This window comes from Pogoniulus pusillus, chromosome 32 (assembly GCF_015220805.1).
Source record: "Pogoniulus pusillus isolate bPogPus1 chromosome 32, bPogPus1.pri, whole genome shotgun sequence".
Classification (NCBI taxonomy): Eukaryota; Metazoa; Chordata; class Aves; order Piciformes; family Lybiidae; genus Pogoniulus; species Pogoniulus pusillus.
This window is the reverse complement of record NC_087295.1, coordinates 10732687-10746775: the sequence shown is the minus strand read 5'-3', so window position 1 is coordinate 10746775 and position 14089 is coordinate 10732687. Positions and strand designations below refer to the sequence as shown.

At 50.4% G+C, this 14089-nt stretch overlaps 1 protein-coding gene across 1 annotated transcript in view; it reads left to right on the top strand.

Annotated features, from left to right (window-relative positions):
- Positions 1-13846, top strand: part of VOPP1 (VOPP1 WW domain binding protein) — a 95089-nt gene extending 81243 nt beyond the window's left edge. Inside the window, exons 3-5 of the mRNA XM_064169896.1 lie at positions 3038-3115; positions 7411-7547; positions 13389-13846. Coding sequence (XP_064025966.1) covers positions 3038-3115; positions 7411-7547; positions 13389-13570 — 397 coding nt within the window. The 3' untranslated portion in view covers positions 13571-13846. The remainder of the gene's footprint in view (positions 1-3037; positions 3116-7410; positions 7548-13388) is intronic.
- Positions 13847-14089: the final 243 nt, after the last annotated feature.

Here is a 14089-nt window from a genome sequence, read left to right as displayed (position 1 = left end):
CACCACCTCCCTGGGCAACCTGTGCCAGATTTCCACCACCCTCATAGTAATTGGCATTGGAATGGGCTGCCCAGGGAGGTGGTGGCGTTGCAGTCCCTGGAGGTGCTCAAGAAAAGCCTGGTTGAGGCACTTAGTGCCATGGTCTGGTTGACTGGCTAGGGCTGGGTGCTAGAGGTTGGACTGGATGAGCTTGGAGGTCTCTTCCAACCTGATTGATTCTATGATTCTAAAGAACTTATTCCTTGTCACCAATCTAAATCTACCCTTCTCTAGTTTCAATCCATTGCCTCTTGCCTTACAGCTGCATGCCCTTAGAAACAATCTCTCCCCAGCCTTCTTATAGGCTCTGAGCTCTCCCCAGAGCCTTCTATTCTTCAGGCTAAAAAACCCAGATTCTCTCAGCCTGTCTTCACAGCAGAGGTGCTCCAGCCATCTGACCATTTTTGTGGCCCTCCTCTGGACCCATTCTGTCAGGTCCCTGTCCTTGTGTTGAGGGCCCCGTAGCTGGACAGAGTTCTCCAGGTGGGGTCTGTGCTAGTTTGAAGCTAGCTAGAACGTTTTGGTGAGAAGGATTAGGTCACAGGCTGTGAAAGAGAAACAGGGGTGATGTCTGCTTCACTCATAGGCTTGCTGAGATGTATAAGGGCAAGAGTATAAATATAGACAAGGCATTTGGGCACTGCCTGGGCTTTGAGCTGCATTTCTCTCTAACCTCACCCTCCATCTCTCTGATTAATCCACCTGCTTCCTAATCCCCCTGGCCTACCCTTCATTCTTCCTTGGGGCACAAGGCAATGTCTGGGGTAAGGTAGAGGGTTGGGAGAAGGTGGAAGGGTGGTTGGGAGCCCCTCCTGGGGACTCAGGTTCCTGGGAGGGCTGTTGTGTTACCTTTTACCTTGTCTATTTTTGTCTACATCTGTATGCACTGTAACTACCTGCTTGTATATTGTGCTAGCTGTAAATATAAGCTTCATTCAATTTCCAGAGCTGGCTGGGTCTAGTCTGGGTGATTTCCAAAGTGGGGGAGGGATGGGGGGGGGGCAGGGAACACCCAAACCACCACAGGGTCTCACCAGAGCAGAGTGGCAGAACCATCTCTGTTAATCTGGTGGTCACGCTGCTCTTGGTGCAGTCCAGGATGTCATCTGAGTCTGAGCCTGTCACATACCCTAATTTCTGTGTCACCTCTGTCCCTTTCCCTTCTAGCTGTGTTTCATGGGCATGGGAAATAGCAGTCACCATAGGAATAGTCCAGAGATGGCTGTTCTGGTATGTGCTGGCTATTAGTGAAACACTGCCTTGAGCTTGCAGCAGTTGGACCTATCAGACCTTTAAACTGATTCTATTGCATGTGAAATAGAAATTTGAAATGTGGAGGGGCTTTCTTAAGGGAAAAGCCTAATTAAATAATGGGAATTGTTGGCAGTGCAGCATCAGAGAAGCAAGAAATGCCACTGAATTTGCAAACAATGATATGCTTGAAGGTTCCTCTCCACTTGGTGGTTCCTCTGGAAGCCTCTGATATGCCCACAGCATGTGAGCAGGCAGTTCTGACCTTGCAGTTCTTGTCTGTTGCAGTGAGTAGAACCACAATTGGCTGCTGTTTGAGGTCTGCAGTGTTCATAGATTCATAGTTTGGGTTGGAAAAGACCTTAAAGGACATCTAGTTCCACCCCCTCTGCCATGGACAGTGACACCTTCCACTTAGACAGATTGTTCAAGGCCTCATCCAACCTGGCTCAAACACCTCCAAGGAGAGGGCATCCCTGACCTCCCTGGGGAGCCTGTTCATTTACTGTGAAAGAAAACTTCTCTTTTCTGATGTGAGCTTTGATATTGGAATAGAATCAGATAGAAAAATTTTGGCTGGAAAAGACCTTTAAGATCATCAAGTCCAACCATTCTCTAATTCTACTGAGTCTGGTGCTAAACCATTTCCCTTAGCACCACACCTCTGCCTCTTTTCAGTACCTCCAGGCATGAGCTGTCTCCCTGGGCAGCCTGTGCCAGTCCTGGAGAGCCCTTTCAGTGAGGAAATTTCTTATAATATCCACCCTCAACTGGTCTCTGTTGTTGTTTTTTGAGGTGGCTTTCAGAGAAATATATAGGAGGTTATTCTGCCCCTGCACTCAGCACTGCTCAGGCCACACCTTGAGTGCTGTGTCCAGTTCTGGGCCCCTCAATTCAGGAGAGATGTTGCAGTACTGGAAGGTGTCCACAGGAGGGCGACAAAGCTGGTGAGGGGCCTGGAGCACAGCCCTGTGAGGAGAGGCTGAGGGAGCTGGGGGTGTGCAGCCTGCAGAAGAGGAGGCTCAGGGCAGAGCTCATTGCTGTCTGCAACTCCCTCAAGGGACGTTGTAGCCAGGTGGGGTTGGTCTCTTCTGCCAGGCAAGCAGCAACAGAACAAGGGGACACAGTCTCAAGCTGTGCCAGGGGAAAGTACAGCCTGGCTGTTAGGAGGAAGTTCCTGGCAGAGAGAGTGATTGGCATTGGAATGGGCTGCCCAGGGAGGTGGTGGAGTCTCTGTGCCTGGAGGTGTTGAAGCAAAGCCTGGCTGAGGCACTTAGTGCCATGGTCTGGTTGATTGTCTCGGGCTGGGTGCTAGATTGGTCTGGATGATCTTGGAGGTCTCTTCCAACCTGGTTGATTCTATGACTCTGTAAGAGAGATTCAATAGCATGCAAATAATTCCTGAGTAGTGGTAGAGCTGTGTCTCAGATATGCACATATGCCTGACAGCTTTATCCAGTCAAGGGTACTCTGTTCTCATTCAGTGCCTGATAGAATGGTTTGGATTGGAAAGGTCTTTCAAAGATCATCTAATCCAGCTGCCCCACTCCAGGCAGGGACATCTTTCACTGGACCAAGTTGCTCAAAGTCCCCTCCTAGCTGCCCTTGAACACTTTTCCTCCCAGGTTCTCAGCAATGCGGTAAACAGTGCCTGAGGCAGAGATGTGAACAGCGTCAGAGCTGGGGATGCCCTTGTAACCTGAGTGACAGCCTCTGCCCTGACAGCCTTTTCTCTTTGTCTCCACAGATGTCGCTCCTATGAGGATTGCTGCGGCTCAAGATGCTGTGTGAGAGCTCTCTCTATCCAGCGGCTGTGGTATTTCTGGTAGGTCAGGCCACTGGGCAAGCTGATGTTTGTCCTCTTCTTGTTTTCTTTGTAGGACTTAAACCAGGGGATGGCCAGCCCTAGTGTTTTAAAGTAGGCACAATTGTGCAGATGTGTACTTCATTTTCACAGAATCATGGAATGGGTTGGGTTGGAAGGGTCCTTCCAGATCATCATCTATTTCTAGCCCCCCTGCCATGGGCAGGGACACCTTCCACTAGACCAGGTTGCTCAAGGCCTCATCCAACCTGGCCTTGAATGCCTCCAGGGAGGGGACATCCACAGCTTCCCTGGGCAACCTATGTCAGTGTCTCACCATCCTCACTGGAAAGAGTTTCTTGCTAACATTCAGTCTGAATCCCACTTCTTCCAGCTCAAAGCCATTGCCTCTTGTCTATTGGCAACAAGCCCTTGAAAAAAGTCCCTCTCCAGCTTTCTTGTAGGCTCACCTCAGGTACTGGAATCATAGAATCAAGCAGGTTGGAAGAGACCTCCAAGCTCATCCAGTCCAACCTAGCACCCAGTCCTATCCAATCAACCAGACCATGGCACTAAGTGCCTCATCCAGGCTTTGCTTCAACATCTCCAGGGATAGTGACTCCAGCTCCCTGGGCAGCCCATTCCAATGCCAGTCACTCTCTCTGGCAAGAACTTACTCCTAAAATCCAGCCTATATTTCCCCCAGCACAACTTGAGACTGTGTCCCCTTGTTCTGTTGCTGCTTGTCTGGCAGAAGATGCCAACTCCCACCTGGCTACAACCTCCCTTCAGGAAGGCTGCTATAAGGTTTCCCCAGAGCCTTCTCTTCTTCAGACTGAACAACCCCAACTCCCTCAGACTGACCCCACAGGGGAGGTGGTGCTCCAGCCCAGCCCTCTGATCATCTTCATGGCCTCCTCTGGACCTGCTCCCACAGTTCCATGTCCTCATTGTGCTGGAAGTTCCACAGTGGGACACAGTGCTCCAGGTGAGGTCTCATGAGAGCAGAGTAGAGGAGGAGAATCATCTCACTAATTGCTGATTAAAAATTCTCCTGCTGTAGTGCCAAAGCACTGCAAAAGGATGACCTTTCCTGCTGCTTTATCCTGCTGCTCCCACTTCTGTCCCAAACTGCTGAATCTCTTCTGCCTGTCCCAGCTGCTACCTTTTTTTGTGGGCCCTGGGTTTTCAAAGAGGATTGTCTAAGGAGGATTGTGCATTTAGGCAGGGTTTAAGATCTTCTTGTCAGCTGAACTTAGGTTTCAATTAAAAAGTACATTTATGACTATGAGGATTTCACTGGAGATGACAGCTGGGGAAAAGAAGGCAGGAAAGATTTGAGCTTGTGAAACCAGCAGCTCAGTAATCTGGATAAAGCTTAAACTAATCACTGTTATGTGCATCATGGAAAAAAAAAATCAGGTAGATTTGTTTGGGAGAAGAATTCACCTGAATAAATCCTCCTCATTGCAGCAGGGAGAAAGCAAAACCTGATTCCAGGCATTTGAACGTGGAATTTGAAGACTGCTTTTAAAAACAAAAGCAGGCAAACATTAATAAAGCCTTCCAAATTGAAACCAATGAGCAGTGAACAACAGAGGCCTGATCTGTACTATAATACAGAGATTTCCCCAAGCTGACTGTGGGATTTCAGCCTGCAATCCTCACTGATATCAGTGAAGAGCTCTGCATCTCCATCCCCGGGGTGACGTCGTAAATCTCTGCTTTGCTGTTCAGAACAAATCCTCTGCAGGAGCACTGCCAGAAAGGGATGCATTAATGTTGGCTCAGGGCCACTGGACCTCCTTCTGCTCTTGTTTCCACTCCAGAAACAAGAACAGAGTTTGACCCTTTGCGTGAAATAGCTCTTGCTGCCCTGTGGCACCACACTCTTCCTCTTGGGCACCTGGGGATGCTCCAGAGGAGAGAAGCAGAGTGTGTAGGGCTGCCTCTGGCCAACTTCTGTGGCCTCTGGCCAGGTTTCATCCCTTCCAAAAGAGTGCAGTTGTTGTTGTCTTCCAGTAGAGACCCTGAGCTGAGGTGGCAGTTACAAGTAGAAGGACCATGAGTGTTTATGAGAGCTTGTGCCAGGCCCTAGCATGTCTGATAACTGATCAAGGAGACACAGCAAAAGCCACTGCCTGAAGAACTAAATCTGCTGTGCACTTGCTGACACGTGCCTGTTTCCACAGCACCAGGGCAAGGGGGCTTCAGTCAGGTCAGAAAGGGAGCTGAGAGGAGAATCACAGAATATTAGAGGTTGGAAGAGACCTCCAGAGACAATCAAGTCCAACCCACCTGCCAAAACAGGATCCCCTAGGGTAGTCCACACAGGAACACATCCAGGCAGGTTTTGAAAGTCTCCAGGGAAGGAGAGACTCCATAAGCTCTCTGGGTAGCCTGTTGCAGGGCTCCATCACCCACACTGTAAAGAAGTTTCTCCTCATATTGAGCTGGAATCTTCTGTGTTCAAGTTTGTAAGAACATAGAACTGAACATAGAGGAAGCAAAGCAAAATTATGTCCTTTGATTTGCAAATGCAGATCCCATGGAGCAAACATAAAGCAAACCTTCTCATCTTTAGTGCAGGAGCAGTGTGGCCAGCAGGACAAGGGAGGTTATTCTGCCCCTGTGCTCAGCACTGCTCAGGTCTCACCTTGAGTGCTGTGTCCAGTTCTGGGCTCCTCAATTCAAGAGAGATGTTGCAGTACTGGAAGATGTCCACAGGAGGGCGACAAAGCTGTGAGGGGCCTGGAGCACAGCCCTGTGAGGAGAGGCTGAGGGAGCTGGGGGTGTGCAGCCTGCAGAAGAGGAGGCTCAGGGCAGAGCTCATTGCTGCCTGCAACTCCCTGAAGGGAGGCTGTAGCCAGGTGGGGTTGGGCTCTGCTGCCAAGCAACCAGCACCAGAACAAGGGGACACAGTCAGAAGTTGTGCCAGGGGAGGTCTAGGCTGGATGTTAGGAGGAAGTTGTCAGAGAGCGTGATTGGCATTGGAATGGGCTGCCCAGGGAGGTGGTGGAGTCTCTGTCCCTGGAGGTGTTGAAGCAAAGCCTGGCTGAGGCACTTAGTGCTGTGGTCTGGTTGATTGTCTCGGGCTGGGTGCTAGGTTGGACTGGATGAGCTTGGAGGTCTCTTCCAACCTGGCTGATTCTATGAATGCTTCAGTCTTTGGGCTTGAGCTTAAATGCCAGCTACTATATTTCCCATGGGACACAAAAGGACAGTGTGGAACAATTCAAGAACACTTAAAAATGTTCTTTTAAGGGGAGCTGCAAAACAGTGTTCCTCCTTTTCCCCCTACAAACCTCTTTGATGGACTCAATGCTCTAAGTCTGAGGCTTGTGTCCAAAGGAGGCACTTTTAAACTGTACTGACTGGAATTTCAGGTCACTATCCCTATGGCAAAGCCACAACCTCCCTGGGCAACCTGTGCCAGTGTCTCACCACCCTCACTTGAAAGAATTTCTTCCTAACATCTAGTTTAAATCTGCCCTCTGTCAGTTTAAACCCATTACCCCTTGTCCTGTCATTACAAGACCTTGTCAATAGTCCCTCCCCAGCCCTCCTGTAGCCCCCTTCAGATACTGGAAGGCCACTCCAAGGTCTCCTTGAAGCCTTCTCGAGGCTGAAGAGCCCAAACTCTTGTAGCTTGTCCTCATAGCAGAGCTGCTGCAGCCCTCTGAGCATCTTGGTGGACTCCTCTGACTCACTCCAACAGTTCCATGTCCTTCTTGTGTTGGGGGCTCCAGAACTGCACGCAGGACTCCAGATGATGTCTGAGGATAGCAGAGCCAAGGGGCAGAATGCTGTCCCTTGCCCTGCTGGCCATGCTGCTCTTGCTGCAGCCCAGCACACCGTTGCTGTCTGGGCTGCGTGTGCACAGACCCCCAGGTAATTCCCTGAGAGAGTCATTGGACACTGGAATGGGCTGCCCGGGGAGGTGGTGGAGTCGCCGTCCCTGGAGCTGTTCAAGGCAGGACTGGACGTGGCACTCGGTGCCATGGTCTGGCCTTGAGCTCTGTGGTAAAGGGTTGGACTTGATGATCTGTGAGGTCTCTTCCAACCTTGGTGATACTGTGATACATGGGACAGTAGTGCTGGTGGCAGCAGATCCCTCTCCTGTTCCCATGAGTGGCCTGTAAGTATCTCAAGTGACATAAACCAGCTTTCAAGAAACAGCCCATTTAAGAAACCCAGATAAACATCTTAGGCTGACGATTGCTGCTTGCTGCCCTTTGTTTCTCTCGGCAAACTGCCTGGGCTTGAGAGCCACCTGAATGTGGGTGGGTTTTGACTTGCCTCTTCTCTTTGCCTAGGTTCCTTTTGATGATGGGAGTTCTGTTCTGCTGCGGAGCTGGCTTCTTTATCCGAAGGCGGATGTATCCTCCTCCACTAGTAGAAGAGCCTACTTTTAACGTGTCTTACACCAGACAACCAGTCAACGCTGCATCAGGTCAGAGACTGCTCAGTAAACAGCTCTGGTTTCTCACACTCACCCAGGCAGTTGAAGAGGGTGGGTTTGGGAAGGGGGTCTTGTTCTCTTTGGGATTTGGGCAAAGCAAACCATGCAGCCACCTCCTGTGATGAGTGAAAGCTTCTACTTTTCAAACATCATAGTTCAGCAAAAGAGTGGCTTTGAAACTCAAAGGTGACAGGACAGGCCCCCCAGTTTAGAAGGGACATTGAGATGCTTGAGCGTGTCCAGAGAAGGGCGACGAGGCTGGGGAGAGGCCTTGAGCACAGCCCTACGAGGAGAGGCTGAGGGAGCTGGGATTGGTTAGCCTGGAGAAGAGGAGACTCAGAGGTGACCTTATTGCTGTCTACAACTACCTGAGGGGTGGTTGTGGCCAGGAGGAGGTTGCTCTCTTCTCTCAGGTGGCCAGCACCAGAACAAGAGGACACAGCCTCAGGCTGTGCCAGGGGAGATTTAGGCTGGAGGTGAGGAGAAAGTTCTTCCCTGAGAGAGTCATTGGACACTGGAATGGGCTGCCCGGGGAGGTGGTGGAGTCGCCGTCCCTGGAGCTGTTCAAGGCAGGATTGGACGTGGCACTTGGTGCCATGGTCTGGCCTTGAGCTCTGTGGTAAAGGGTTGGACTTGATGATCTGTGAGGTCTCTTCCAACCCTGATGATACTGTGACTTGTAGTGCCTTTCTGTCGTGGCTTCCAGAGCCTTTGGAGCGAGCAAGTTCCCACTTTGCAGCATAAGCAGGCTGATAGCAATCCAAAATGGGCATTGACACAAAGGAAGAGATTTAAACAGAGTTGATAGAATCTGGCAGAGCTGAAGGGAAGCCTCACGTTTTCCTTCCATAGTCTGGCTATTTCTCAAGTCTTTTTTGTTGGCCTTCCACACTCTGTGCTCCGGCTTTTCTGCAGCAAAGTGGCCCTTCTGCCCTTGCTAGTTTGATTGCTGTCCCTTTGCTCAGTAATGGCTGTGAGCTTCAGAAGGATGCACCTAGTGAAGGCTCCTCTGGCAATGCTGCTTTCCAAGTTTGTTATTGCATCCCCTCTGGGGCTAATCCCAACTGAGGGAATGCTGTGAGAGAAGGCTCACACAAACACAGAAGCACACAGAATTGCAGGGGATGGAAGTGACCTCTGGGGACCACCTAGTCCAATCCCCCTGTTAATGCAGGGTCACCTACAGCAGGTTGCCCAAGAACATGTCCAGGTGAGTTTGGAAAGTCTCCAGGGAAGGAAACTCTACAACCTCTCTGGGCAGCCTGCTCCAAGGCTCTGGCACCTTCAACAGTGACAGCTCAGCTGTAAGCAGAAAATGTTTGGGCCTTGTGGGAGCATTTTGCATCCAGCTGTCTCTAGCTGGAAGACTTTCCACAGCACTGAGCTTTTATCTGATTGAACACTCTGATGCTTGCTTGCTCCCTGCCTCAGCAAGGCCAAACAGAGGCAATTTTAACCACTCTCCAGATTGCATAAGCCAGTGGTAATTTGTGCCAGCAGGAGTACACACACACTTGGCACACTGACACTTCTCCTGGGCTGTACTTAGCCCATGGAACCAAGTTTCTCTTGGAAAGCTCAGAGGCAAGAACCAAAATCTGTCTGTTGCCATCTTTTCAGCTGCACAACCTCAATGCTACCCTAAGAAGTAAATCCCAGTTTAGACTGTCCCTCAGAATCTGGGTAGCTCTTGTTCACCATTTCACTGATGGAAAAAACAAAGGCAAAACTTTACTTGTGAGATACAGATCCATCCCTTCACCACTCACCAAGAGGTCAGCCAGAGTCTGAGGAGTTAACAGCAGCATCATCAGCATAAAAATACAGACTGGAGTTTAGTATCAAACTAAAATAACAGAATCATAGAATCATCCAGGCTTTGCTTCAACACCTCCAGGCATGGTGACTCCACCACCTCCCTGGGCAGCCCATTCCAATGCCAGTCACTCTCTATGCCAACAACTTCCTCCTAACATCCAGCCTAGACCTCCCCTGGCACAACTTGAGACTGTGTCCCCTTGATCTGTTGCTGGTTGCCTGGCAGAAGAGACCAATCCCACCTGGCTACAGCCTCCCTTCAGGTAGTTGTAGACAGCAATGAGCTCTGCCCTGAGCCTCCTCTTCTGCAGGCTGCACACCCCCAGCTCCCTCAGCCTCTCCTCACAGGGCTGTGCTCCAGGCCTCTCACCAGCTTTGTTGCCCTCCTCTGGACCTGTTCCAGTACCTCAACATCTCTCTTGAATTGGGGGGCCCAGAAGTGGGGCACAGACTGGGATATAGAGGGTTCAATATAAATATAAGGAAATAGTTCTTCACTTTGGGGGTGGCAGAGCACTGGAGCAGGCTGCCCAGAGAGGATCTGGTCTCCCCTGAAGGTGTTCCAAACCCACCTGGACAGGATGCCCTCCAGATGATCCTGCTCTAGCAGTGGGGGTGGACTAGATGGGCTAAGATGACCCTTCCAACCTCCACCCGTTTGGCACTCTGTGGTTTGGGCTCTCTTTGCTGCCATGCTGGTTATTGCAGTCCCTGCATGCCTTGCTGCAGCCTCCATGAATGCTGTTTCCTGTACCTCGAAGTCTGGACTGCATTTCCCTCCTCCCCTCTCACAGGTCTCAGAGGATAAAAAGCTGTTACAGCCACAAACAGGCACTCTTTGTGGCTAACCCCTAAGAACCAGGGTTTTTTGGGGGGGCTCCCATGCTGCAGCTGTTCTAGGCTGAAGGAGCATTTCAGAGAATCACAGAATGTTAGGGTCTGGAAGGGACCTTGAGAGGTCATTGAGTCCAACCCCCCCCTGCCAGAGCAGGATCTCCTATACCAGGTCACACAGGAGCATGTCCAGGCAGGTTGTGAATATCTCCAGAGAGGGAGGCTCCACAACCCACCTTGGGCAGCCTGTTCCAGTGTTCTGTCACCCTCACAGGGGAAAAATTCCTCCTCATGCTTACATGAGACTTCCTATGCCTCATATTCCACCCCTTGTCCTGTCATTGGGCATCACCCAGCAGAGCCTGGCCCCAGCCTCCAGGCACTCCCCCAGATATTAACAAGGTCACCTCTCAGTCTCCTTCAAGCAGCATCCTCAGCCTGTCCTCATAAGGAAGGTGTTCCATGGGGACTATTTACTTCTCAATAGGGGAGGGCTGGGGGAGAGCCAAACTACCTCTACTAACATTTTAAAGGCTGCAAAATAACCTCAAGATGATGTGAGCAGGGAAGGAGTCTTTGGCAAATACCAGATTTAATTTTAGAGCAGGGTTTTATTTTTTCATGGCACTTCAAGGAGCAGAAGTTGTGGATAAATATAAGATAAGCACACCCCCTCTGATGACCTGCTTATGCTGCTTGCTTCCAGACTCTTATTGCTGTTACTTAAAAGCCTTTGGGTTCTTAGCTAACCTCAACAGTTTTTTTTCTTGTAACTTTTTTTTCCCCCTCCCTGCTATTTCAGGACTATTTTTGCAGCAAAAGCTATGGAAATGAGGAGTCAACCAAGTTCTCACTTTCTGCTAGCTCCCCTCCCAGATTTGGTAGCAGCAGCCAGCTCACTGTGGAGGTGGAGCTGTTGAAATGTGGCTCCTTGCCCACCTCCCTCCTTCCCTGCAGTGACAGTCATCCCTGGCAGCTGTCTGGACATGGCAGTAATTTCTTCTGTGGGCCTGATAGGGAAACTGGCTTGAACAGCTCAGGAGTTTGCAGGCCTGGTAATACCACACAGAATGGTGGGGTTGGAAGGGACCTATGAAGATCACTGAAGCCAACCCTACTGCCAAAGCAGGGCCACCTAGAGTAAATCACACAGGGATATGTCCAGGTGGGTTTGGAATGCCTTCAGAGATGGTGACTCCACAATCTCTCTGAGCAGCCTGCTCCACTGTTTTGCCACCCACAAAGGAAAGAATTTCCTCCTTCTGTTTATGTGGAACCTTCTGTGTTCCAGTTTGTGCCCATTGCCCCTTGTCCTATCACTGGACACCACTGAGAAGAGACTGGCTCCACCCTCCTGCTGCTTGCCCTTTAATATTGATCAGCTTTAAAGAGATTCCCCTCTCAGGTTGCTCATCTCCAGGCTAAACAGCCCCAGCTCTCTCAGCCTTACCTCACAGGGTAGGTGTTCCAGTCCCCTCAGCTGCTCTCTGCTGGACTCTCTCCAGTAGTTCCTTGTCCTTCTTGAACTGAGGAGCCCAGAACTGGATGCAGTATTCCAGATGAGGCCTCACCAGGGCAGAATAGAGGAGGAGGAGCCCCTCTGTCAACCTGCTGGTCCCACAGCAGATCTAACCTGGCAGTTCAGCAGCTAGAAAAGTTCGTGTCTCTTTGTAGACAATTAGCAAATGCTTACTGAGCTAACCCCAAGGAATTTGAAGCTAAGGTTTTGTTTTCTGCTGGGTTTAATGAACCCCTCCAAAGATGGGTGTGCACTTGTCCACCCCTTTCCAGGTCAGTAACAGCACAGGGAGCTTTCAATGGGAGCAGTTCTCTTGCTAAAGAGCAAGCTACAGTAAGCCACCTTAGTCTCTCTCCTGGTTCTCTGCTGCAGAGATGCAGAGCTGGGCAGGATTTAAGTCTGAACCAAAAATGCTGAAGTAAAAGGCTACAGAAAAGGCACCAATCCAAAATTTGGAGAGGTAAGACTCAGGTGGTGGTCCTAGCATGGCTGCCCCACAGCCACGTGCTGATGGAAGCAGAACAAGGGCTTCTCTTCTCCACTGCACAGGAGGAGAGGCTGTGGAGCAGTCCTCTTTGCACAGACAGGCAGAAAGGTAGATTCTGCTTGTGATGGTGTGCTCAGAAGGACTGTGTTAAGGAGGAAATAGCTCCTTCCCAATCTGCTTTCCAGCCTCCCAGTTGTCCCAATAAAGCTCCTAGGCAGACACTCCAGGCACTGGGATGGTTTGGAGCCCCATGGCTTATGGCTTGACCCATCAAGACAGGGTTTTGGGTTGAGTCCATAGCTCCTTCCTCAATGCTTGAAGTATTAAGGGATGCTTAAAGTCTCAAGAAGCTTGTGTTCCTTCTGTGACAATCCTAGGTCACCAAGTCGTGGAAGGGCATGACTGAGGGGACAGTCCCTTAGAGGCTGTGTTGCTGTAGGAAGAACAGCCCAAAATCTGTTACTCAGCCATGAGTTTTATCTGACTAGAGAGTCTAATTGAGAGGTATCCATGCTCATGGCAGGAGGTTGGAGTTGATAATCTCCAAGATCTCTGCCAGCCTAGGCCGATCTGTGATTCTAGGATTGAACTAATCTGGGAAGTCCCCTCAAAAAACCTGACACCGGAGGCAGGGCTGCAGTGGAAAGCCCTTGTCCAGCTGAGCAACTCCTCTCTGCAGGCAGGGGGGTCACTCTTGTCTCTTTCATGTGAACTGTGCAGGGACCACTCTTGTCCCTTTCATGTGATCTGTGAAGAAACTGAGCAGGCATCACTCTTGTCCCTTTAAAGTGGTGTTTGCAGGAACCAAGTAGGGATCACTTTTGCCCTTTTCACTCTTGTCTCTTTAAGGTGGTGTGTGCAGGAACTGAGCAGGGATCACTCCTGTCCCTTTCCTGTGAGCTCAGCGGGTGGGGGGGTGTCACTCTTGCCTCTTCCAGGTGCTGGTTGCTCTGGGCAGTGCTGCCCTTTGTTTCACTATACTGTGATTGCCACTGCATGGTAAACAGAAATGTTCTGGTGAAGAAGTGAGTGTAGTCCTGCAGGCCTGGTTGTGCTGCAGGATGGGAGGAAGGTGGCTGCTTGCCTTTGCTTTGATGAACACTTAGAGAACACTTGCCTGGAGAAGCAGAAGCTGTTGCCACTGCCCTTGTTTGATGCCTCTCCTCTCTTGCAGGGTCACAACAGCCCGGCGTGCCGTATTACACAGATCCAGGTGGGCCAGTGATGAACCCCATGGCTATGGCTTTCCACGTCCAGCCCAATTCCCCACAAGGAAACCCGGTTTACCCTCCCCCACCATCCTACTGCAACACACCACCTCCCCCCTACGAGCAGGTGGTGAAATCCTCCACGTGAGGACTCTGGCTCTCTGATCTGACTGTGGGAGAAGAAGGTGCCATTGCAAAATGCCCGAGAGGGAGGGCAGCTGCCCTTTGAACACTTGCTAGCTCTCCAAGTCCTCTCTCCCTCCCCTCCCTGCACCTTTCCTCATTAAACTTACTTGCAAAGGGGTAATTCTTTTTCCTTTTTTTTTTTGGGTTTTTTTTTAGTAGAAGTGGATTTTCTTTTTCTTTGTCTTCAAACTGAGAGAAGTTGTCTTTGTAATGCTTTTAATGGAAACCTGTATTTAAAGCCTGGATGTCTTCCTCTTTATTTCTTCTTCGTTTTGCTCACGGTACAGGTGTTGTGACAGCAGTTCTGCTTGCAAGCCCAGGGTGATGTGCATGCTGCTAAGCTTCCACAGGAGAAATGTCTCTATCCAAGGGAAAGGGCAGAGAAAGAGGCTGGAAGTTGAAGAGGTAGGGCAATGCTTTTAGCAGAAATACAAAACCATCTGTGCTAGAAAAGCCCCAACACATTTTGGTTGGAAGGGAC